At 41.4% G+C, this 27,515-nt stretch overlaps 1 protein-coding gene across 2 annotated transcripts in view; it reads right to left on the bottom strand.

The window, feature by feature from the left end:
• Positions 1 to 1,535: 1,535 nt before the first annotated feature.
• tbc1d16 (TBC1 domain family, member 16) overlaps positions 1,536 to 27,515 on the bottom strand; it is a 181,786-nt gene continuing 155,806 nt past the window's right edge. For both annotated transcript variants that reach the window (XM_051936499.1, XM_028820023.2), the window contains 2 exons: positions 11,137 to 11,283; positions 1,536 to 3,143 (listed from right to left, as the gene is read on the bottom strand). In XM_051936499.1, coding sequence (XP_051792459.1) covers positions 2,898 to 3,143; positions 11,137 to 11,283 — 393 coding nt within the window. In that variant the 3' untranslated portion in view covers positions 1,536 to 2,897. The remainder of the gene's footprint in view (positions 3,144 to 11,136; positions 11,284 to 27,515) is intronic.

The following is a 27,515-nucleotide window of genomic DNA, read 5'->3' as shown; positions in this document are numbered from 1 at the left end:
CACCCTGAGTGTATTATGTGAATTTCCCCTTGGGATTAATAAAGTATCTATCTATCTATCTATCTATCTATCTATCTATCTATCTATCTATCTATCTATCTATCTATCTATCTATCTATCTATCTATCTATCTAATCCTGCCTACTATACCAAATTCTATCTATCTATCTATCTACCACCTAATCCTGCCTACTATACTAAAATTAAATTAATTCTATCTATCTATCTATCTATCTATCTATCTATCTATCTATCTATCTATCTATCTATCTATCTATCTATCTATCTATCTATCTATCTATCTATCTATCTATCTATCTAATCCTGCCTACTATACCAAATTCTATCTATCTATCTATCTATCTATCTATCTATCTATCTATCTATCTATCTATCTATCTATCTATCTAATCCTGCCTACTATACCAAATTCTATCTATCTATCTATCTATCTATCTATCTATCTATCTATCTATCTATCTATCTAATCCTGCCTACTATACCAAATTCTATCTATCTATCTATCTATCTATCTATCTATCTATCTACCACCTAATCCTGCCTACTATACTAAAATTAAATTAATTCTATCTATCTATCTATCTATCTATCTATCTATCTATCTATCTATCTATCTATCTATCTATCTATCTAATCCTGCCTACTATACCAAATTCTTTCTATCTATCTATCTATCTATCTATCTATCTATCTATCTATCTATCTATCTATCTATCTATCTATCTATCTATCTATCTATCTATCTATCTATCTAATCCTGCCTACTATACCAAATTCTATCTATCTATCTATCTATCTATCTATCTATCTATCTATCTATCTATCTATCTATCTATCTATCTATCTATCTATCTATCTATCTAATCCTGCCTACTATACCAAATTCTATCTATCTATCTATCTATCTATCTATCTATCTATCTATCTATCTATCTATCTATCTATCTATCTATCTATCTATCTAATCCTGCCTACTATACCAAATTCTATCTATCTATCTATCTATCTATCTATCTATCTATCACCTAATCCTGCCTACTATACTAAAATTAAATTAATTCTATCTATCTATCTATCTATCTATCTATCTATCTATCTATCTATCTATCTATCTATCTATCTAATCCTGCCTACTATACCAAATTCTTTCTATCTATCTATCTATCTATCTATCTATCTATCTATCTATCTATCTATCTATCTATCTATCTATCTATCTATCTATCTATCTATCTATCTATCTATCTATCTATCTATCACCTAATCCTGCCTACTATACTAAAATTAAATTCTATCTATCTATCTATCTATCTATCTATCTATCTATCTATCTATCTATCTATCTATCTATCTATCTATCTATCTATCTATCTATCAGTCACTTCAGGACCTTTTGCAGTCTTCCCCAATGTCAAATGCTTCCATTTTCTCACACTCCATTCCTTCATTCATTCATTCATTCATTCACTTTTGGGTCGACGACATAAAATATTACAACGTTAGATACAAAAGGCTAAAATTGTGAGATTTTATTGAATACAATTTCAGCAGAATCCTCTCCCTTCACATCCTATTTGTGTTTCCCTGAATATATATATATATATATTTTTTTTTGCGAATTAATTCATCCTACAAAGATTGATTGAATATTTGCTGTTCCTTTATTTACTTCCCTTGGAATCCAGCCCTTTGGATTCTTTCCTTCATATCACATTTATTTATTTTTATTGCACAACGTAAAGGTCTAAAGCCAGTTGCTCTGTGCTTCTTGCTTTTTTACGCGTCCCTTCCTTCTGATGTGAACGCAAAAGCTAAATAAAGAATTCCTGTGTCCAAACTGAGAACACCGGATTTGCTCGTACAGAAGGGACAGTCTATTGCGTATTTAAAGTTTACTTCATCGAAAGTGAAAAACCGCATGAAATACAAAATCATAACTCAAAATGACCAAGCAGTAACCTGTAAAAGCAGACATCTCCGTAAAAGCTTGTGCAAGTTTTCCTGATAATATTACCCTTGATTTCCTTAAGCCAAGTACGCTCTGTCAAGAAAAAATAAAAATTATTCGTTGAAAAAAAAAATAATAATGATAATGGCGTAAAAAGGACACACTGATGTCAGTACAGAACAATATCCCCCAGTGCACTTTTCCCCCTTGTTCCCCGGATTTATCGTAATTTATTAACACATTAGCAGGTAAAACCCGTGGACTGTACAAGTCGGGTTCTGTAAAACCGCCGACTCGTCCAAATGGGACGCACCTTTCAACCGGCGTCCCCTGATGCACAGTAGTGTGGCGAAGGCGACACATTTTCGCCCGTTTCTTATTACGAAAGTCGTAACCATCCCTGTTTATTACTTCCACTTACACGAGAAAAAGTCATTCCAGGACCCTTTTCATTGAAGAAAGTGTTCGTGTTCACCAAACACAGTTGCAGGCCAAACAAGCAAATAATTAGGTGTAACTGCCAGCAGAAACAGGAATATCGTGTTCTCGACGGCCCAACGCTTTAAAAGAAGCTTCGCCGAAAGTTACTCAACAATCAAAACTGAAGCACATGGCCGTGACGTGATGTGACTTTTCCTTGCGCCGTCTCCCTTTGGGTAGTGACGTTTTTCCGATCCTCACTCCATCAATGTTGCACTTCATGCGTCTCCATTCTTGCCAAACCTGAGAACGTGGGGTTTACCGTAAGCCTCTCTCTTCTCGGAATCATGAACCCGCGTCCCGTTCTGCTCGAATAAAAAGCACTGTGGTGGAATGAAAAGCTTTCAGTCTCTCCATATGACCTTTGGTTTTCTTTTTTAAACTCAAAACATTCGGGAAGAATAGTCCAGATTTTAAAGGTTGGGATTGCGGTGCCCAAATGTTTAAGCTACTTTCGAAAGTTAAAGATATCACGTGTTTTGGACCCCCGTTTTCCCTCATTGGCTTGCTTTTGGGAGGTTTGCTCGATGGTTCCCCCGTACGGGCAGCTCTCCAATTCAGGGTGGTTCCCAGAGCACTCCACAGCCGGGATGTAGCGGCTATCCCACATTCCCGGGCCGCACAGCTTGCACAAGTCGTGGAGACTGCAGGGTATCCTGGGAAAAAGGCGAAACTGGTAAAGCAAACTTCTTGCCTGCAACAGATAACAAAAGAAGAAGTGCAAATTACAAAGAAACAAGGAAGAGTTTATAGCTGCAAGAATAAAAATATCCCAGCAGGGAAAGAAAGAGCGGCGAGTTGGAATCTGGACACAACAACAAGAATCGAAAATATGAAAAATACATGTATTGAAACCAAAACAAATTAACTTAAACTACATTCTGAGATAGATAGATAGATAGATAGATAGATACTTTATTAATCCCGATGGGGATATTCTGATACTAGAAAAATAAATATAGAGTTAGATAAATGTCGATAAAAGTTAAGTAGGTATAATAAAATATGCATCTATGATATATCATTAATTAAAAAAGAACAAATTGGTATTAGTGGGCTCCTTTCAAAAAAACGTTAGGGGGGGCGCGATTAAAACTGTTATGAAAACTCAGGTCGCAAATACTTAAAGGTTGAGAAACGCTGATCTACACTATAAAAAATAAATCTTGCATGTGTGAAAAATAATAAGAAAAAATAGCTAACTATACGCAAAATAATCATTACTTTAATTAATAAAAATGGGTTTTAATAGAAAAATTACAGTCCTATGAAAAAATTTGGGAACTCCTCTCAGCCTGCATAATAATTGACTCTCCTTTGAACAATAAAGATAACAGTAGTATGTCTTTCATTTCCTAGGAACATCTGAGCACTGCGGTGTTTTCCGATTTTTAGTGACGCAGTATTTAGTTGTATGAAATTAAATCAAATGTGAAAAACTGGATGTGCACCAATGTGGGTCCCCTTGTCATTGTGCTGATTTCAATGCCTGTCACTGCTCAATGCTGATTGGTTGATGTGCTCATCAAGCCTTGAACTTCATAGACAGGTGTGTCCATCATGAGATATAAAGGTATTTAAGGTGCTCAATTACAAGTTGTGCTTCCTTCCCTTTGACTCTCCTCTGAAGAGGGACAGCATGGGATCCTCAAAGCAACTCTCCAAAGATCTGAAAACAAAGATTGTTGAGTCTCCTGGTTTAGAGGAAGGCTACAAAAAGCCATCTCAGAGGTTTAAACTGTCAGTTTCAAATGTAAGGAATGGAATCAGGAAATGGAAGGCCACAGGCACAGTTGCTGTTAAACCCTGCAGGTCTGGCAGGCCAAGAAAAATACAGGAGCGGCATATGAGCAGGATTGTGAGAATGGTGACAGACAACCCACAGATCACCTCCAAAGACCTGCAAGAACATCTTGCTGCAGATGGTGTATCTGTACATTGTTCTACAATTCAGCACAATTTGCACAAAGAACATCTGTATGGCAGGGTGATGAGAAAGAAGCCCTTTCTGCACTCACGCCACAAACAGAGTCGCTTGTTGTATGCCAATGCTCATTTAGATAAGCCAGATTCATTTTGGAACAAAGTGCTTTGGACTGATGACACACCAATGGAGTTATTTGGTCAGAACAAAAAGCGCTTTGCATGGCAGAAGAAGAACACGGCATTCCAAGAAAAACACCTGCTACCTACTGTCAAATTTGGTGGAGATTCCATCATGCTGTGGGGCTGTGTGGCTAGTTCAGGGACTGGGGCCCTTGTTAAAGTCGAGGGTCAGATGAATTCAACCCAATATCAACAAATTCTTCAGGATAATGTTCAAGCATCAGTCACAAAGTTGAAGTTACGCAGGGGTTGGATGTTCCAACAAGACAATGACCCAAAACACAGTTCAGTGCAGAGGGAGAAGTACAATGTTCTGGAATGGCCATCACAATCCCCTGACTTGAATATCATCGAAAATCTATGGGATGATTTGAAGCAGGCTGTCCATCAAATTGAACTGAACTGGACAGATTTGGTATGAAGAATGGTCAGAAATACCTCCATCCAGAATCAGACACTCATCAGAGGCTATAGGAGGACAGCGTCTAGAGGCTGTTAGATTAGCAAAAGGAGGCTCAACTAAGTCTTGATGTCATATCTCTGTTGGGGTGCACCTGTCTAATTTTGTTATGATGCATATTGCATATTTTCTGGTCTTTTGGCTGCTTTTTCTCGAGCACCTTTCTGTGTGGTGTCCTCACAGTTCCACGGTTCCTGAATGTAATGGTAAATTATTCACGGTACCGCAACATTATTTTGTTTTACAATTTCGCACTGACCCATTATTACCCCCATTAACGTCTCCCAGTTCCCATGGAAGTTACGTACCATGACACCCCACTTTGCGTCATCAGCGTGACCCTAGAAATCTGCCGCAAAGAGTCTTTTGGTAAATGTATGGCAAGCCGAATGAACATTTGGAGATACAGTATCTCAAAATGAATTTTAAGATATCTGGAAATGCATTTTAGATATCTCAAACTGAATTACAGATATTGAAATATTAATCTATTTTAAGATTTTTTTATCTAAAAAGTTTTATGATATCTCAAATAGATTTCAAGATTTCTTGAAATGATGTGCTGTACATTTTGAAATATCTGAAATGCATTTTAAGATATCTTCAATGCAATTCCAGATATCTTGAAATAGGTTCCTGTAAAATTTCATTTTCTTTCAATGGGACTTCCTGTCTATTTTAAGATATCTGAAAATGTATTTGAGATGTCTTGAAATGTGCAGGAAGTTATGTTGAGATATCTTAAAATGAGCGGGAAGCTATTTTAGGATATCTCGAAATATAATTAAGATATCTCAAAAAGCATTTAAGATAAGTTCAAATTCACTGTTGTTTGAGATATCTAAAATACACTTTTTAGATATCTAAAATTAATTTCATGATATCTTACAATGGGTCTCTGCTCCATTTCAGATATCTAACAATGTATTTCAAGATATCTCAATAGCATTCCAGATACAGTGCATCTGGAAAGTATTCACAGCACATCACTTTTTCCACATTTTGTTATGTTACAGCCTTATTCCAAAATGGATTAAATTCATTTTTTTCCTCAGAATTCTACACACAACACCCCATAATGACAACGTGAAAAAAGTTTACTTGAGGTTTTTGCAAATTTATTAAAAATAAAAAAAACTGAGAAATCCCATGTCCATAAGTATTCACAGCCTTTGCTCAATACTTTGTCGATGCACCTTTGGCAGCAATTACAGCCTCAAGTCTTTTTGAATATGATGCCACAAGCTTGGCACACCTGTCCTTGGCCAGTTTCGCCCATTCCTCTTTGCAGCACCTCTCAAGCTCCATCAGGTTGGATGGGAAGCGTCGGTGCACAGCCATTTTAAGATCTCTCCAGAGATGTTCAATCGGACTCAAGTCTGGGCTCTGGCTGGGCCACTCAAGGACATTCACAGAGTTGTCCTGAAGCCACTCCTTTAATATCTTGGCTGTGTGCTTAGGGTCGTTGTCCTGCTGAAAGATGAACCGTCGCCCCAGTCTGAGGTCAAGAGCGCTCTGGAGCAGGTTTTCATCCAGGATGTCTCTGTACATTGCTGCAGTCATCTTTCCCTTTATCCTGACTAGTCTCCCAGTCCCCACAGCATGATGCTGCCACCACCATGCTTCACTGTAGGGATGGTATTGGCCTGGTGATGAGCGGTGCATGGTTTCCTCCAAACGTGACGACTGGCATTCACACCAAAGAGTTCAATCTTTGTCTCATCAGACCAGAGAATTTTCTTTCTCATGGTCTGAGAGTCCTTCAGGTGCCTTTTGGCAAACTCCAGGCGGGCTGCCATGTGCCTTTTACTAAGGAGTGGCTTCTGTCTGACCACTCTACCATACAGGCCTGATTGGTGGATTGTGGCAGAGATGGTTGTCCTTCTGGAAGGTTCTCCTCTCTCCAAAGAGGACCTCTGGAGCTCTGACAGAGTGACCATCGGGTTCTTGGTCACCTCCCTGACTAAGGCCCTTCTCCCCCGATCGCTCAGTTTCGATGGCCGGACAGCTCTAGGAAGAGTCCTGGTGGTTTTGAACGTCTTCCACTTATGGATGATGGAGGCCACTGTGCTCATTGGGACCTTCAAAGCAGCAGAAATTTTTCTGTAACCTTCCCCAGATTTGTGCCTCGAGACAATCCTGTCTCGGAGGTCTACAGACAATTCCTTTGACTTCATGCTTGGTTTGTGCTCTGACCTAACCTGTCAACTGTGGGACCTTCTATAGACAGGTGTGTGCCTTTCCAAATCATGTCCAATCAACTGAATTTACCACAGGTGGACTCCAGTGAAGCTGCAGAAACATCTCAAGGATGATCAGGGAAACAGGATGCACCTGAGCTCAATTTGGAGCTTCATGGCAAAGGCTGTGAATACTTATGGACATGGGATTTCTCAGTTTTTTTATTTTTAATAAATTTGCAAAAACCTCAAGTAAACTTTTTTCACGTTGTCATTATGGGGTGTTGTGTGTAGAATTCTGAGGAAAAAAAGGAATTTAATCCATTTTGGAATAAGGCTGTAACATAACAAAATGTGGAAAAAGGTATTTGCTGTGAATACTTTCCGGATGCACTGTATCTTGTGGTGCCCGGCGGGCGTTCATGCCCGGCCGGGACGCCCAGGAGGACCGGAGGAGGGCTTGTGGATCCTTCGGAACACGAGGGGGTGTCCTCCCTGGTTGCTGTGGGGTCACTGCCAGGGGGCGCCCCAATGCCTTGGGAGTGTTGGACCTCAGTACTTCCACCACACCGGGAAGTGCTGGGGGGAAGAGAATTGGAGACACCCGGTGGACTTCCGCCACACAGGGGTGTGGCTACGAGTTCTCAGGATGCAGCTGGAGTCCTTCCGGGGTGAATAAAAGGGGCCGCCTCCCTCCAGTCAGGGGCAAGAGTCGGGTGGAAGAAGGATGAAGCTTGGCAGAGAGGAGTGGAGGCGGTGCAGAGACTATTAAGGCATTGTGTTGTGGCCAAGGACTTGAGGGGTGATTGGTGCTGCAGCACTGGGTCACTGCACTGTAAATATGATTAATAAATGTGTGTTGGGTGAAACCATAGTATCTACCTGTCTGTGTCAGGGCTGTTCCCCACAATCTACAATACAATTTAAGATATGTGAAATACATTTCCAGATATCTCAAAACAGCTTCCTCTCCATTTTCAGATATCTCAAATACATTTTAAGATATCTTATGATAAACAAGAAGTTCCATTGAAATAATAGGCAGTTTTATAGGAAATGATTTTGAAATATCTTGAAATGCACGAAAGGTCGATTTTACAGTGCATCCAGAAAGTATTCACAGCGCATCACTTTTTCCACATTTTCTTATGTTACAGCCTTATTCCAAAATGGATTAAATTCATTTTTTTCCTCAGAATTCTACACACAACATCCCATAATGAGAATGTGAAAAAAGTTTACTTGAGGTTTTTGCAAATTTATTAAAAATAAAAAAATTGAGAAAGCACATGTCCATAAGTATTCACAGCCTTTGCCGTGAAGCTCAAAATTGAGCTCAGGTGCACCCTGTTTCCCCTGATCATCCTTGAGATGTTTCTGCAGCTTCATTGGAGTCCACCTGTGGTAAATTTAGTTGACTGGACCTGATTTGGAAAGGCACACACCTGTCTATATAAGGTCCCACAGTTGACAGTTCATGTCAGAGCATAAACCAAGCATGAAGTCAAAGGAATTGTCTGTAGACCTCCGAGACAGGATTGTCTCGAGGCACAAATCTGGGGAATATTCTGCTGCTTTGAAGGTCCCAATGAGCACAGTGGCCTCCATCATCCGTAAGTGGAAGAAGTTCGAAACCACCAGGACTCTTCCTAGAGCTGGCCGGCCATCTAAACTGAGCGATCGGGGGAGAAGGGCCTTAGTCAGGGAGGTGACCAAGAACCCGATGGTCACTCTGTCAGAGCTCCAGATGTCCTCTGTGGAGAGAGGAGAACCTTCCAGAAGGACAACCATCTCTGCAGCAATCCACCAATCAGGCCTGTATGGTAGAGTGGCCAGACGGAAGCCACTTCTTAGTAAAAGGCACATGGCAGCCTGCCTGGAGTTTGTCAAAAGGCACCTGAAGGACTCTCAGACCATGAGAAAGAACATTCTCTGGTCTGATGGGACAAAGACTGAACTCTTTGGTGTGAATGCCAGGCGTCACGTTTGGAGGAAACCAGGCACTGCTCATCACCAGGCCAATACCATCCCTACAGTGACGCATGGTGGTGGCAGCATCATGCTGTGGGGACTGGGAGACTAGTCAGGATAAAGGGAAAGATGACTGCAGCAATGTACAGAGACATCCCGGATGAAAACCTGCTCCAGAGCGGTCTTGACCTCAGACTGGGGCGACGGTTCATCTTTCAGCAGGACAACGACCCTAAGCACACAGCCAAGATATCAAAGGAGTGGCTTCAGGACAACTCTGTGAATGTCCTTGAGTGGCCCAGCCAGAGCCCAGACTTGAATCCGATTGAACATCTCTGGAGAGATCTTAAAATGGCTGTGCACCGACGCTTCCCATCCAACTTGATGGAGCTTGAGAGGTGCTGCAAAGAGGAATGGGCGAAACTGGCCAGGGATAGGTGTGCCAAGCTTGTGGCATCATATTCAAAAAGACTTGAGGCTGGAATTGCTGCCAAAGGGGCATCGACAAAGTATTGAGCAAAGGCTGTGAATACTTATGGACATGGGATTTCTCAGTTTTTTTATTTTTAATAAATTTGCAAAAACCTCAAGTAAACTTTTTTCACGTTGTCATTATGGGGTGTTGTGTGTAGAATTCTGAGGAAAAAAATGAATTGAATCCATTTTGGAATAAGGCTGTAACATAACAAAAGGTGGAAAAAGTGATGCGCTGGGAATACTTTCTGGATGCACTGTAAGTTATCTGAAAATTCATTTGAGATATCTTGAAATGCAGACACGATTATTTTGAGATATTTGAAAATGTATTGCAGATATCTTCAAATGTGAAAGAAATTATTTTAAGATACCTCCAAGCGAGTTTCAGATATCTTAAAAAGTAAATTACATTTTAAGATATCTGGAATTCATTTTGCGATATCTCTAAATGTTAATTTGCCATAGTAAATGTGATTGGGAGAAAAACTCGAATAAGCAAAACGCGTGTTCATTTTTTCGATCGTCTGGTTTCCGATTCTATGGTTTCTCTCTCTCTGACCTGGGTTACGATTGGGTTTTGGTGTATTAGGTTTAGTCTTATGGTTTCGATTCGTCTCTGGTCCTCCTTCACGCCTTCGGGAAGACTATTTCCAACTGTGTCCTCGTCCTCCCGTTGAAACCACTTTAAAGTAACCGCCTGGAACCGCTGATCCCTCGATTCCTGTCACAACTTTAACAATCTTTAGCCCTGTCAACTCTTCGTCTCACGTTGCTTAATCTGAAAAGATGCAACTCCTTTCATTTCTCCTCGTAACTCAAGCCTCTCAGTCCTCATCAGCCTGGTCTCCCCACAAAGCTCGATGCCTTCTAGAGCCCAGACATCGAGACGCGTTAAACAGATCTGGGGGGTTTCTTGAAGCGGAGAGTCGGGAGGCGCCAGACCAATAAAAAGCAAAAACAGAAGAGATTTCAGAGGGTTCAGAAGTGATTGCTATCAAGTCAAATAAGGTTTACTGGAAAAGGGAATAACGTGCCGCCCTGGCATCTCGGGATTGTTATTGCAAGAAAAACTGAAAATCAGGTGGAGGACGTGAGGGAACAAAAGGTTACAGACGTCTGAGGTTTGGTTTTAAGCACCGAATTGTCTTCAGGAAGTTGAAAAGAAAAAAAAAAACAAAAGGCATGCCTGTAGTATTTTTAATCAGGAACGGTGTCAGGGATCAACAGAAGAGCAGACAGCAGGGATGAAGGTCACCACTATCTCTGCGTCTCCTCCGCCGTGGCGGTCTGCTCACACACACACACACACTGAAAATAATTGGGTTTTCAAAATTCAGGCAGTGCAACACAAAGAATTACACGTATGGAAGGAACACCACAGTCTGTCAAATAAGCCAAGTCCGCTAGCCCGTGTTACACCAAAGAGTGAGCGTTCAGGGTCCAGACGGATCATACGGAGCTCAACCCCACCGCACACGGCCCACTGCACCCACCTTTCTGAGGACGATCTCCCCATTCATGTGCATGGCCAAGTTGCTAAAATGAAGCAGCATCTGGTCGGTGGCAAGTTGTTGCTCAATGACATCATCTCCATAGATGACTATAATTGCCACGCAGATAAACAGGTGGAAATAGTCAGTCTGGAACAACAAGACACGAGGCACCGTCATTAAAACAAATATCAGATAATGGAAAAGCAGATGACACAGCAACTTCACCGCAGGCTCTTTAATGAGACATAAATCAAAAATAAAGGCAATCAAAACATCAGCGGAGTGAAGGGGGGGCGGGCACTGGAAGAGTTTTTAAAGAGAAACTGTTATGTACACTGAAATCAAATCAAGATTGTCTTTTTAAAAGGAGGAGAAAACTGCCCAATAAGTGAGATCTGCCAAATGGCTTAGACATATCCATAAATAAAAGATACAATTACAGGGGCTCCATTAAGGGCTTTTTTTGGGTCTACTTAGCATTCATCGTTTAACCTTTCTGTTCCAAGCAGTCATGTTTTAGAGTAATCCATTAGGTATTTCTGATGCTTTACTGGCTTTATATGTGCAGTCCCCCCAATCCATCCAACCACATTATTTCACTTTATCAATTTTGGACTTTGTTAGACATCTTTGTTCCATTAGGGATTTAAAGGTAAAAAGCAATGCAGTGTTCATAGATTATAGATAGATAGATATGAAAGGTACTATATAATAGATAGATAGATATGAAAGGCACTATATAGGATAGATAGATAGAAATTAAAGGCACTATATAATAGATAGATAGATATGAAAGGCACTATATAGGATAGATAGATAGAAATTAAAGGCACTATATGATACATAGATAGATATGAAAGGCACTGTATAATAGATATATAGATATGAAAGGCACTATATAATTGATAGATATAAATTAAAGGCACTGAATGATACATAGATAGATAGATATGAAAGGCACTATATAGGATAGATATATACTGTAGATAGAAATGAAAGGAACTATAAGATAGATATGAAAGGCACTATATAAGATACATAGATAGATATTAAAGGCACTATATAAGATACATAGATATATATGAAAGGCACTATATAGGATAGAAAATGTAGATAGAAATGAAAGTCACTATAAGATAGATAGATAGATATGAAAGGCACTATATATGACAGATAGATATGAAAGGCACTATATAAGATACATAGACATATATGAAAGTCATTATATAGGATAGATAGATAGATAGATACTGTAGATAGAAATGAAAGCCACTATAAGATGCATAGATAGAAATGCAAGGCACTATATAGGATAGATAGATACATAGAAATGAAAGGCACTATATGATACATAGATAGAAATTAAAGGCACTATATAAGATACATAGATATATATGAAAGGCACTATATAGGATAGATAGATAGATAGATAGAAATGAAAGCCACTATAAGATGCATAGATAGAAATGCAAGGCACTATATAGGATAGATAGATACATAGAAATGAAAGGCACTATATGATACATAGATAGAAATTAAAGGCACTATATAAGATACATAGATATATATGAAAGGCACTATATAGGATAGATAGATAGAAATGAAAGTCACTATAAGATAGATAGATAGGTAGATATGAAAGGCACTATATAGGATAGACAGATAGATATGAAAGGCACTATATAAGATACATAGATATATATGAAAGGCATTATATAGGATAGATAGATAGGAATTAAAGGCACTATATGATACATAGATATGAAAGACACTATAAGATAGATAGATAGATGGATATGAAAGGCACTATATAGGATAGACAGATAGATATGAAAGGCACTATATAAGATACATAGATATATATGAAAGGCATTATATAGGATAGATAGATAGGAATTAAAGCCACTATATGATACATAGATATGAAAGACACTATATAGGATAGATAGAGAGATACATAGAAATGAAAAGCACTATATGATACATAGATCGATATAAAAGGCACTATATAGATAGATAGAAATGAAAAGCACTATTTGATAGATAGATAGATACAGTATTATGTATTTACAGTAGAAGACATCTTTATCCAAGGCAACTTACAATGCAAATATATTATACTAGCCGACATCCGCCATAGCATACGGCAGTGTAAGAATAGGAACGGAAAACGGTGAGAAAGGAATTCAGAAATCAAGAAGAAATAAATACTTCTTGAAAGACGTAGTGTGCATGTAGAATTTCCGGCCAAGCAGGATTCCATGTGAAAGTGATAAATAAATCAGGCTTTCTGAATTTACGTACTATGGCCATGGCATCCTGATGGTTTTGTTGCATGTATCTTGGACTTCCTGGAGATGTGGATGGTATTCTGATCATTTTGTCTACACGTACGTTGTTATTTTCAGCGTTTCCTTGCAGTGCGTCTGATAGTCCTTTGTATTGTTCCACGTGCAGATCTTTAGTATTTTAAAACAGTATGATCTGTGGCCAGGAGGTTGAGTTATAGATAGATAGATAGATAGATAGATAGATAGATAGATAGATAGATAGATAGATAGATAGATAGATAGATAGATACTTTATTAATCCCAATGGGAAATTCACATTCTTCAGCAGCAGCATACTGATACAATAAATAATATTAAATTAAAGAATGATAATAATGCAGGTGAAAAACAGACAATAACTATGTATAATGTTAAATGTTAACATTTACCCCCCCGGATGGAATTAAAGAGTCGCATAGTTTGGGGGAGAAACGATCTCCTCAATCTGTAAGTGGAGCAGGACAGTCTGTCGCTGAAGCTGCTCTTCTGTCTGGAGATGATACTATTAAGTGGATGCAGTGGATTCTCCATAATTGATAGGAGCCTGCTGAGCGCCCTTCGCTCTGCCACAGATGTTAAACTGTCCAGCTTCATGCCAACAATAGAGCTTGCCTTCCTCACCAGTTTGTCCAGACGTGAGGCATCTTTCTTCTTAATGCTGCCTCCCCAGCACACCACTGCGTAGAAGAGGGAGCTCGCCACAACTGTCTGATAGAACATCTGCAGCATCTTATTGCAGATGTTGAAGGACGCCAGCCTTCTAAGGTAGTATAACCGTTATCTGTGCACCCATGGAAGTAAACGCTAAAGAAGAGTTGTATTCTCGAATGTGTTCACAATAATTTTTAGCTTCTGATGTTTGCTGTGTAAGAAGCTGTTGTAAAGACACAGGTGGCTCCTGCAAAGGTGGTAAAGCTACTTTACCGTTGTGGCAGCACCTCGAGTACTTGTTGGTTGGATTACGCTCAGCAGGCCAGTATAGTGCATGACATGGAAGACGACGAATAGGAATCGAGAAATGCCGTGTCAGCTGCATGTGGGCAGGACTGTGCTGATTTTATATTACATAGTAGTTGGGCGTCATGGTGGCACACTGGTAGTGCTGCTGCCTTGCAGTAAGGAGACTGGGGTTCGTGTCCCAGGTGCTCCCTGTGTGGAGTTCTCCCAGTGTCATCCGTGTGGCATTTCTCCTGGTGCTCTGGTTTCCTCCCACAGTCCAAACCCACGTGGTTAAAATGATCTGCTGATGCTAAATTGGCTCGTGTTTGCCCAGAAATGGTCCAGCGCCCTGCCCAGAGATCGCTCCTGCCTTGTGCTTTACACTTGCTGGGATAGAGTCCACCTTCTCCATGGCTTTTCTCAGGATAAGTGGTTAGGAAAACGGACGAATGGAATGGGAGATATATATATATAGTAGGTGCCATAGTGGCGCTGTGATTAGTGCTACTGCCTTACGGCCCCAGGAGTCACGTGCAGGCCAAGTCTCCTGTCTGTGTGCAGTCTGCATGTTCTCACTGTTACAACCTTCTGGGCACCGCAGAACGCCAGATCCGAGCTTTAACTATGCTGTAACGATCCAGATACAACCCCACAGCTGTAAGATATTCATTTTTTGTTCTTTTATCACTGTTATAAATGTCTGTGTTGGATGGATGTCTTCCTTGTGATTTCTGCCTTCAACTCCTGCCAGCAGGACACAACTCCCACGATCCATGTCAGTAAAGATCGGCTCGGTATAAAACACAGACAGAGGGGTGGCTATTGCAGATGTGCCAGGTCTAGATGTTTGTGCCTTGATAAACGTCCAAGAATCTTTTCGAGTCAATGCTCTTATCGGAGGCCATCACCTCAATTTACATTCGACCCCCTTGTGCCAGACAGGAATGTAACACGTGGACAGTCGTTATTTACCCTCCTTAGCGTTACACTATTTTCTCGAAAAAACATGTAAAAAGCATTGCAATTTTCGGCTTGAAAAATGACAAATTTATTAAATCTGATCTTTCTACTGTAAAACGTGCAAAACAGTAAAAGCACAAAGCCAGAAGACGTGTGGAAAGTGTGATAATGACACAAATAACAATAACGAATAATACGAGGGGGAGTCAAGCTAAAGTTAGAAAATGGACCGAACCGTAACAAAGCTGATCATGTCATTTCTCGATGTCGTCTCCACCCACCTCAATGCCACCTGCCTGGAAGTGCCAGCAGAATAAAAGGTTTGGTCTCATCCTCACCAGCACTTGTGCCCCCGAGTTATTGTTGAGGGGCACTCCAGTCACTGTGACTTGCTGGAGACCCACGTGAAGCCTGCTGTTCTATCCAAGCGGCGGGGACTGCTGTCTCAAGGGGTCCCTTATACTGCCAGACAATGGCCACCCGCCTGCCCGCCCACACACTGCTAAGAACACCGAGGTCTGTCTGGAGAAACTGAAGTTTGAGGTATCGCCACAACCTCCTTATTTGGCAGATTTGGCACCGTGGGATTTCCACCTTTTTTGGACCGCTAAAAAAAAAAAAAAAAAAAAAAAAACATCGGGCGGAGAGGAGTCGTCGATTCAAGATGGACGACGACAATAACTTGGGTGCACGAATGGTGGCGAGGACAAGACAGAACCTTTAATTCTGCGGGCACTTCCAGGCAGGTGGCACAAGTGCATTGAGAAGGGTGGAGACCACATTGAGAAGTGACATTATCAATTTTCTTAAGGTTCATTCCATTTTCTGATAAATCCCATTTTCTAACTTTAGCTTGACCCCCGTAATAATAATAAAAATAATGCTAATACCGTATATACTGTCAAAATGTGTCATTTGTGTTTTATATCTCGAAGCACAAATGAAATGCACCATCCAGCGTCACAGTCGGGACTGTAGTTGCGTGATTCCTTGCGGCTTTTCTTTCCAGACCGATCAGCTTTCGAATCGCACACTGCACATGTGCGATTGACACGCGCGTCACGTTCGCATTCATCACAATTATTTTCGATTTCACTGTCCGTTTCAGTTTCACCTCCTGAAGACTGACTCACTCCCCCATCACTGCTCGTATCGCGGTCGAAAAACGTTTCTTACGGGACGCCATTATGAGGCTGGGAGAAGACGTGTCTGCACCGTTGCCTTGGTAACGCTTGGGCCTGTCGCTTACGCGAGGATACGCCCATACCATCTCCTGAGCAACGCTCAGCGCTAACGCTCTTGTTCACTTTTACAGCCCGAGTAATCCTTGGGTCTGACGCTTTATGCAGTTGCTCGAGTGGCGTTGGGGTCTAACGCTAAGGAGGTTCAAAGGGGGGTCTTTACCGGTAAGCAAGACTACCCAACGAAAAATGATCAGCATGAACGTGGAGACGCAGACGAGCTTCGTTTATAAAATATACAGTCATATGAAAAAGTTTCTGTGGTGGGCTGGCGCCCTGCCCAGGGTTTGTTTCCTGCCTTGCGCCCTGTGTTGGCTGGGATTGGCTCCAGCAGACCCCCGTGACCCTGTAGTTAGGATATAGCGGGTTGGATAATGGATGGATGAAAAAGTTTGTGAACCCCTCTCAGCCTGCATAATAACTGACTCTCCTTTCAACAATAAAGATAACAGTGGTACGTCTTTCATTTCCTAGGAACATCTGAACACTGTGGTGTTTTCCGAACAAAGATTTTTAGTGACGCAGTATTTAGTTGTATGAAATTAAATCAAATGTGAAAAACTGACTGTGCACAAATGTGGGTCCCCTTGTCATTGTGCTGATTTGAATGCCTGTCACTGCTCAATGCTGATTACTTGGTTGATGAGCTCATTAAGCCTTGAACTTCATAGGCAGGTGTGTCCCATCATGAGATATAAAGGGATTTAAGGTGGTCAGTTAAAAGTTGTGCTTCCTTCCCTTTGACTCTCCTCTGAAGAGTGACAGCATGGGATCCTCAAAGCAACTCTCCAAAGATCTGAAAACAAAGATTGTTGAGTCTCCTGGTTTAGGGGAAGGCTACACAAAGCAATCTCAGAGGTTCAAACTGTCAGTTTCAACTGTAAGGAATGGAATCAGGAAATGGAAGGCCACAGGCACAGTTACTGTTAAACCCAGCAGGTCTGGCAGGCCAAGAAAAATACAGGAGCGACATATGAACAGGATTGTGAGAATGGTGACAGATAACTCACAGATCACCTCCAAAGACCTGCAAGAACATCTTGCTGCAGACGGTGCATCTGTACATCGTTCTACAATTCAGCGCAATTTGAACGTCTGTATGGCAGGGTGATGAGAGAGTAGCCCTTTCTGCACTCACGCCACAAACAGTCGCTTGTTGTATGCCAATGCTCATTTAGACAAGCCAGATTCATTTTGGAACAAAGTGCTTTGGACTGATGAGACAAAAATTGAGTTATTTGGTCAGAACAAAAAGCGCTTTGCATGGCAGAAGAAGAACACGGCATTCCAAGACAAACACCTGCTACCTACTGTCAAATTTGGTGGAGGTTCCATCATGCTGTGGGGCTGTGTGGCGAGTTCAGGGACTGGGGCCCTTGTTAAAGTCGAGGATCGGATGAATTCATCCCAATATCAACAAATTCTTCAGGATAATGTTCAAGTATCAGTCACAAAGTTGAAGTTACGCAGGGGTTGGATATTCCAACAAGACAATGACCCAAAACACAGTTGGAAATCTACAAAGGCATTCATGCAGAGAGAGAAGTACAATGTTCTGGAATGGCCGTCACAGTCCTCTGACTTGAATATCATCGAAAATCTATGGGATGATTTGAAGCAGGCTGTCCATCAAATTGAACTGAACTGGAGAGATTTTGTATGAAGAATGGTGAACAATACCTCCATCCAGAATCAGACACTCATCAGCGTCTAGAGGCTGTTAGACATGAAAAGGAGGCTCAACTAAGTATTGATGTCATTTCTCTGTTGGGGTGCACCTGTCTAATTTTTTTATGATGCATATTTTCTGTTAATCCAATAAACTTAATGTCACTGCTGAAATCCTACTGTGTCCATAAGCCATGTCAGATATTAAGGGGAAGTTGCTACTTTGAAAGCTCAGGGAGGAAACCCACACAGACACGGGGAGAACATGCGAACTCCACAATGTGTGTTACTTTTTGTACTTCGTCTCCAGGGCAAACAAAGAATGGCTACCCCGGTCTTCCAGAGATAGCAAATGTCAGGAAGAACATTCTGAAGCACTCTTGCATCTCGACTGGCATCTCGATGATTGCTTTCATTGCAGGCAGCCCTGTTTCATGAAAACGATAAAATGATGGTCCCAATCCTTTATTTTGGATTATGGTTTTGTGTTGTGCTATACAGGGATAGTTGGAGTGATATATGATAGACCACGGAACTGGGGGCCATCTGAGCTAAGTTTGTAAAGAGGCGGGTGGGGCGGAGTGGTGGCTCTGAGGCTAGGGATCTACACTGGCAATCGGAAGGTTGCTGGTTTGAATCCCGTAAACACCAAAAGTGACTCTACTTCATTGGGTCCTTGAGCAAGGCCCTTAACCTGCAATTGCTCCGTCCTGGGTATGACGTTACTGCAGGGAATGCACTGAAAAACATGGGGGTTGGTGGCAGAATTGGCACTCCAGTCACCATAAAAAACCTCCCACTGTGGTGTGGTGCTGAGGTGTCACCCGTTGCATGGCTGCACTCGGGTCCTAATCTGGGATCCCTGAGTTGGTTTGTCATGTGGTGGGTGCCGCAATGCGCTGTATCAGCGTTGGCTCCTGTGAAATGAAATTCACAGCAGAAGGAGGACCCAGGACCCTAACCCTGGTCTCCTTACTGTGGGGCAGCAGTGCTACCACTGTGCCGCTATGCCAATTGCACATCTGAAATTATAAAAGGATTCTACTGGTATAAAGAGCTTTGCTGGTTCCCACTGCCCTTTCAGTTTTTGCGCACAGCATCGTTCTTGAGTTTTCCGCAAGGTTAAAGTTTAATGGCGGTCGAGGATGCTCATATCCTTCAAATCGCATTACGTTCTCTCTCTTTGGTATTAAATATCTAAAGAGGTTACACACTGAGCCGGGTGAAACATCTGTCCAGGCTAAAATCTTATTAAGACTTCCATAAAAGCTCTGCGCAATTTAATATGGGCATCATGGTGGTGTAGCTGATAGTGCGGCTACTCTGTGGATTCTGCGTCCTGGGCTTAAATCTCATGCCCAGTCCATGTCAAGGGGCATACAGAGAGAAATTGTTTATAGCTTGACCCTTTCTTTTCCTAAATAATATCTCAATACTCACCCCCACGGAATGAGGTGGTGCCGTGAAGACGGCAGTAGGAAATGACAGCTGGGCTGCCCGGATCGCGATCTGGTGAGGAGGCTGGCGCGTGGGCAGGTCACGTGGGAGTTCGGGAGGTTTGCATACCCGAGAATGCAGCGGTGCCATTGTGCCGACGCTGTGAGGGAAGGAGCGGTGGGTTCATTGCCGACTGGCCTAGAACAAAGAGTGAAGGACCCGAAAGTAAATTCAGGAGAGTTACCTGAAAAGGAGCAAGTGCTGATAGCGCGCTGCCGCTCCCAAAACTTCACTGAAGTTTGTCTGAGCTGTGGATCCATTTGCGTGTTTGGCACCAGTCGGGATCCCTGACTTCCCAGCCCCGCCGTTATGATGAAGAAGTCGCAATTGCGTTATTTGCGACCTCCACGTGTTTGCGCTACCCAAGTGGGCCATCTTGAAAGCTGGTGTTTCAACAACAAACATTAACTAAAACAGTTCTGTGGACCCGTACAAAGAAGAAACCAATGAACAAGAAAGGTGTAAAAAATGTGTTGTCATGCTCTTGGTCACAATAAATAGTACTAATTCTGCTTGGAAGCTGCAATGTACGAACAGTAGCGCATATCAAGCTAACACGGGTTAGGCTGTTATCGTTCATTCTGGGAATGTTAATGTTTACCTTCACAATATTCAGTAATATCTACAGTGGTGATTCCTTTAAAGTACTAGCGGGCTTCGCTCACCAACCCCCGGGTGTGCACTACGTGCCAGCCACTTCACGTCTCTGCCGCTCACGTATGTGGATTTCACTTTCACCAAACAATAAATCTTTTAATTCTCGCGGATAGGCCCCTTCATTGGGAAGGAACACTACTTTTCCCTGATGGCAACATGAATTAGACAATCTACAAGTCTCCATCTTAAACTTTAAACCCGAACAATATCTTCATACTTCTGTCATATCACCTATGTCCATATTTTCAATCTCTATTCGTTGTTCCGTTATTTCACAGAGTAATCATTTCCGTTTGTTAGCGCTAATGCGATCTTTACTATCCGTCTTTTGAGACTTTCGAATTTTAGTACTTTCATAATCTCTAACCTGCTCTGCACGTGTACCGCGCCAACATTTTTGAACTATTTGACGACGTTCTACTTTGTCTTCTACTCTTTGTCTTTTATTTCCGACCCCGCATGGAGCTGATATTACAGGAACTGTGTCTGACAATAGCATTCACACGAATGAGAAGTGATTGGACATGCGGGCGTGGTTATAAATGTCGAAGAGGAGGGCGAGACTTGTCAAAATCTCTTGGCAAAAAGTCTCGTCTCGCGGGACCTGAAATTATCTCGGAGAAAGTCTCGTCCCCGGATTTCCTTTTATAATAGAGAGAAATTCTTCTAATAAACAAAGTAAACCTATGAAGTGTTACTGAACTTAAGTCTAGTTTATACTCGGGGCGTGAGAGTCGTCATGCGGTGAAAATGACGTCAGATTTGGAGACACGCTACGCGCTGTGCGCAGAAATTCCTCTAACTACGCTACATGGGGGATGCGACGGCCGTATATCCGAAAACGGTGAATTTCGAGGAGAGGCTGGCTACATGGGTGCCAGGGGCTGATTATGACGTAACAGGTCATCAAAACGCAAGAAAGACATGGGGACACATTTGAAATGCATCTGCACATCACGTAGGTCCCCCCACGCTTTTGATCGATTAGGTCTAGCACTCCAGCTTTGCCTTTTCTTCTCCTTAACATCAGTAATAACCGGCACAGCTCTTCTTCCATCAGCAGGGTCTCACATCCTCTGCGGTGACCCAACACTGTCACTTACTGACTAGGAGGATCGAATGGGCCGCAACAACTATAAATGTGTTTTCGTCGTTCACTGTGCATGCGGTTTGCGGTGCGATCTTTGCGCCAGCTTCACAGGGTTATGTATAAACCAGGCTTTACTATTCACGGTGTACGTCAACATTTTGGATTCACATCCTAATCTGACAAACTCGGAACCTGAGAGACCAGCCCCAGATTTGCAAAGTCTGGGGTGCGTTTACTATCCATTTTCCAAATCGGAGGTCGGAAATCGCGAGTTCGGAGTTTTAGTCGAATGCAGCATAGATTCTTGATTGAAGCACACAGCCTCGCGAATGTGAAGGGGATGGTGGCGTGTAGGCTAGGGATTGACTGCCTAAAATCCCTGGAACGTTTAAAGTGGAACTGATGATACCAGGTTGTATCTCTTCGTCTCCTCGTCACTTCATCTTCTCGTCAGTTTTCATCTGTTTGTTTGATCATCTGCGTCAGTCTCTGGAAGGTTGCCTGCTCAAATCCCATTACTGCTAGAAGGGATCCTACTCCCCTGGGCCCTTGAGCAAGACCCTGAACCTCAAACTTGCTGTACAATGGCTGACCCGGTGCTCTGACCTCCAAAGGTTATCATGCACAATGACAATTTCCCCCTCGGGGATTAATAAAGTGTATCAAATCAAAAAGTCAAAAATCAAGAAAACATCTTCTCGCCATTTTGTCTACCAGTTGTTCAGTGTGGCTGTTGCTAGGAACCTTCTGACTGCTCATGTTGGAGAGAGGGTTGCCTGCTGTGGAGTCCTCCGATCCGCCCTGTGGAGTGGAGGCAGAACTCTGGGGCCAGCGTGGTGAGCTAATCATTTGGTTTTCGTCAGAGATCCTTCGATTTCTTCCCTGTGGAGTGTATGCATTGATCAAGTCGTGAGCTCGTCCCTAATCCTGAACCTGGGACCTGATTAGCTTACGGAAAGGAGGCTGAAGATCGATTATATCGAGTTTCTGAGTCCGTGTCTCTCCATCTCTCTCTCCTGATCGCTCGGTCATGAACTACAAGATTTATGCCGAGGTCGAGGGCACTGAGGCGTCTCACAGTCAATGGCTGGATGAAGTTTGCAGCTCCTCCTCATCAACTGCTTTCCTCCTTCATCCCCAAGGATGTGCTGGTTAGATGTGGATGCTGTCTGGGTGTGGAATGAACATCCGGCGCCCCGTTTGAGGGATGTTTCCTGCCTTGCGCCCAATGCTGCTAGGATAGGCTCTGGTCCACGGCGACTCTGAAGTAGGTTTGAGAATTTTTTTCATGATGGAAAATAACAATAGATTTATTTGAATTATATTCAAATTTGAAGAGATAATAACATACATACTCAAGAAGATTATTACCCTAGAATCCATTGAAAGGTGAAGAAAGTCTTGAAATGTCACTCGTATATCAATTAACTTCATGATTATTATGAACAATATTTTTTGTGGTAGCTTCCGGATAAATGACATACTCTGTCACAATCTGTAATTAGAGCTCTGAGAATTCCACAGGTAAGCAGTGATGGCATAGCGTAATTACTGATTTGTCTTCCCAGCTTGACATTTCTTCTACCTCTGCAGCAAGGCTGTGATTAAACCTGCTGAGCTTCTGTCTTTCCTGAATTTCCGTAGCTTTACAGTTAGACAGAAGCATCAATTTTTTTCCCCCCCGTTTCCCTTTTTCTTTTTTTTTTTTTAGACTGGTTTTAAAGAGACAGGACTGTGAGGTCCTTGAACAGACCTCACCAAAGAGACTCGTGAAATAAAACGAGGAAGACGGCAAGTCTTAAATGTTTCAGCCTGCATAGCCGTGATGATGATGAAATGGGAAAGCAGGAGGCTCAACAAATGACTCACTTCACAGAGGGCCGTCATGAAGACGGACATTATAGCTGGGGATGATGTCAAAGGGGAATGAAAAGCCTTTTAATAAAATCTAATGAGAGCCATTGATCACCTGCTGGTTTCATAAATCCAATTACGATGTACAAGTGATGGCCGTGGACTGAAGGCATCAAAAATGTTTGCACTTCTTGCTTAGGAGTTTCATTTGTGAGCGTGTTTTGCTGTTACGAAAAATGTTGTGTTTGCCAAAGAATGAATGAGAAAATCGAATGCTTGTTATAAGGTACACCGACTCTCTGCTGTTCTTCTGTTGACCGTTGTGATTATCCTTTACGAACATTTGAATTTAACCAAACATACACACAATATATCTATGTATGTGTGTATGTATATATATATATATATATATATATATATATATATATATATATATATATATATGTATGTATATATATATATATATATATATATGTATGTATATGTACTGTATGTATGTATGTATATGTATGTGTATATATACATTATATATATATATATGATGAATATATGATGACTTTCCATATACAGTGGAACCTCGGTTTGTGAGTAACTTGGTTTACGAGTGTTTTGCAAGACGAGCAAAAATTTTTAATAAATTTTGACGTGATAAACGAGCGAAGTCTTGGAATACGAGTAGTATGTATACTCTTTGTCTGCTGAGTGTCATGTGATCACAACTGAGCTGATGGTTCTTCTCTCTCTCTCTGCGGGACTGTGGGCAATCGTCTCCTATTCTCCGTCTGAGTCGGCGTGCGTCACTCATATAGTCAACATCCGTACGAGCGTATACTGTTTACTGCAGCATTAACATTGTGACTGTGTGTGCACGTGCGTATGTGTGTGTGCACGTGCACGCTCGCGCTCGTGTGTGTGTTGTGACGTGCGAGTCCCTGTCTTGCACCCCAAAACACGAACCTGAGTCTCCGTACTTTAGCAACACCAGCTTTATTCAGCTTGAAACAGCAACAGCGCGGTTATTTATTGTAGCGGGATCTGCCGCTCTCCTATACACAGACACAAGCAGGGCCCTGCGCATTTATAATGTTCCTTGTTCTTTGTATCACCCATCGACAGCAGGTGCTTATAGCATGTCCGCCATCTTTTCGGATTCGCTTTTACGGCGAACTGCTACAGCGCTGGGAGACTGCGATTGCTTTGGGACGCTCTTCCGCGTGTCGTCCCGTTGGGTGAAATCCCACAAGAGTTTAGAAACTCACTCACACCAGCCGTGATTCTTTTCAAAGGTAAAGTGCAGGTTAATTGGTTTTATGTATTTTTACTTTATATTTTGTATTAATCATTTTAATATGAATAGTTTTGGGTTGTGGAACAAATCATATGAGTTTCCATTATTTCTTATGGGGAAATTCACTTTGATATACGAGTGCTTTGGACTACGAGCACGTTTCCGGAACAAATTATGTTCGCAAACCGAGGTTCCACTGTACTATATTATATGGTATTCGTAGTCTGAATCACAATCTGATTGTATAGGTGGTTACCTACCAGGTAACGCTTGTGGTTGGTCAGCCAGTCGGCTAACATCCACCACAGTGCCCTCTTTCAGTTGTGAGAAACAGATCATAGAATGGTTGAAAATAGTTTTACTGTCAAATAATGCAAAGAGTACGCGACACGTGTTTCGCCCTAATTCTGGGCTCATCAGGCGTACACACTCACTGCATCCCCTCAGAATTAGGGCGAAACACGTGTCGCGTACTCTTTGCATTATTTGACAGTAAAACTATTTTCAACCATACATATATATAATATATATATATATATATATATTAGCATAATACATATGGTGGGGAAATGCCTTCAGAGTCACATGAAGGGAAGAAGCCCCATTAGAGAGGGCAGGGGAACTCAGTTGCTCACATGAGGCATTGGAGAAACAGTGACATCAGTAATATAAATGGAGTCAAACTTGAAACTTGTCATTCATTCAGGAATCAGCCTCTGGAGCAGAAGGATCTCACCCAGAACTCTATCCAACCTAGATAGCAACATATCGGATGGTGGAGCTGCCCCCTTTGTCTTCTGTTTGTTTTCATTGCAGGTAGCCCTGTTTCATTAAAACAATAAAATAATAAGCCCCCAATTCTTATTTTGGTGTATCGTTTTCTGTTTCACTGTATATACTCAGTATATACTGTACATGTGTGTTTATGTGAATTTTGTGTTTGCCAAAGGATGGATGGATCGATAGACAGATTTTAGCGTAGTTGGCAGCATTAAATAGATAGATAGATTTTAGCGTAGTTGGCAGGATTAGACAGATAGGTTTTAGCGTAGTTGTCAGGATTAGATAGATAGATAGATAGATAGATAGATAGATAGATAGATAGATAGATAGATAGATAGATAGATAGATAGATAGATAGATAGATAGATAGATAGATAGATAGATAGATTAAATGAAAGGCACTATATAACAGATTTAGATAGCTAGAAACGAAAGGCACTATATGATAGATGTAGATAAATAGATAGAAATGAAAGGTGCTATATAATAGATAGATAGATAGATGGATGTGAAAGGCACTGTAAGATAGATAGATAGATAATGTAAAAGGCACCTTACATTATTTAAATGGATACAAAAGGTGATAGATGTGAACAGCACTGTGTTATGTTATAAGGGTGGATATAAAAAGATACAGATAAACCCTCAGGATTTCATGACAGTAATTTGAGGCAAACTGTGATTCTCAAAACAAATGAAATTGGTTTAAACACAGTCCGGCAGACAGACATACTGATAGATAGATGTGAAAGGTACTGTAAAACATTATATATTATGCATAGATATGATGGGCAATATATATTAGCGTAGACCACGGAACCAGGGGGCCATCTGAGCTAAGTTTCACGTATTATTATATTTATGATTATATTTTATACAACCTACGTTAGTGAGATACACAGCACTACGTGTTGTGTGTTGTTTTGGCATGTAAGGCACTGTGCTGTTTCAATGTGCACGTGGCAATAAATTTGAACTGAACTGATTGCAGATAATTACATTTTTGGTCAAATCAAATACCATAGATAGATAGATAGATAGATAAGCTGAATTATTTGATTATGTGTATCCAATTAATTTCAGCAGGCCAATACAGTCTCATAGGATGCAATAAATGGAAGTGACATCTTCCAAAATAAACAAGTGCAAAGAATCTCTGTCCTAAAAGGCAAAACTCTGAATTTAATTGAGTGTGTCAGCTAAGCTGGGTTTTTTAGGGCATTGCTCGTATTCCGATGCCACAGGGATGTGACCTTTTTGCCCCGAGATTGGCTGTCACTCGCTCCTCAGGTGAAAATCGGAATATTTTAATAAGAACTGCAGATGGCGATTTTTTTTTTTTTTTTTACTTTTATTATTACCACTGAGACATTCCTTTCTCTGAACGTGCAAAATATCGATTTAAAATAATCATTAGCTAATGCAAGAAACCTAGATATTTGTATTTAAGTGATTTAATGGATGAACTCAACTGCAGCAGCCTTACACTTCAAAATGCAGTGTCTGAAAATAGAATTTTCAACAGCTGTTACTCAAAATCAAAAATATTCATAAAAGAATGAATGTAAAATAAAGCAGCAGTTTAGACCCCCTGAACATATTGCACAGTAGATTGTGTGGATTGTTTCATATATTAATCTGTTTAACTTTGTAGCCAACAGGGTCAACTGGACTGGAAATCCTGCCACTAGCAGGAATGAATGAAAGAGCTGATGTGCAGATTATGCCACAAACTGATGTTACAGCTGACTGCTGCCCCCCACCCCACCCCCCCCCATCTAAAAATCCGCTTCAGAAGATAACGTGGTCACATGGCTTACCACTGGCTGACCTGCTTATGTGCTTCCAGGAGACAAAGCCATTCTTAAAGGGACACCGGCCCATTCCTGCCACTCGCCTCCTCATTATGTGATGACCTCTCTGAAAGACGGGATGAGTGTTCGCTATTGTGAGAGCAAACACTGACCCTAAATCATACAAACGTGTCATGGTAACTGTCCAAACACATGTATCCATGAAACATTTCAGCATAAGCACTGGGCCCAATTATGAACGCAGGTAGATGTTTATCC

The sequence above is a fragment of the Erpetoichthys calabaricus genome, chromosome 14, assembly GCF_900747795.2.
Source record: "Erpetoichthys calabaricus chromosome 14, fErpCal1.3, whole genome shotgun sequence".
NCBI classification, from domain to species: domain Eukaryota; kingdom Metazoa; phylum Chordata; class Cladistia; order Polypteriformes; family Polypteridae; genus Erpetoichthys; species Erpetoichthys calabaricus.
Note: the sequence above shows the minus strand (reverse complement) of the source record. Positions and strands in the feature narration are given on the sequence as shown.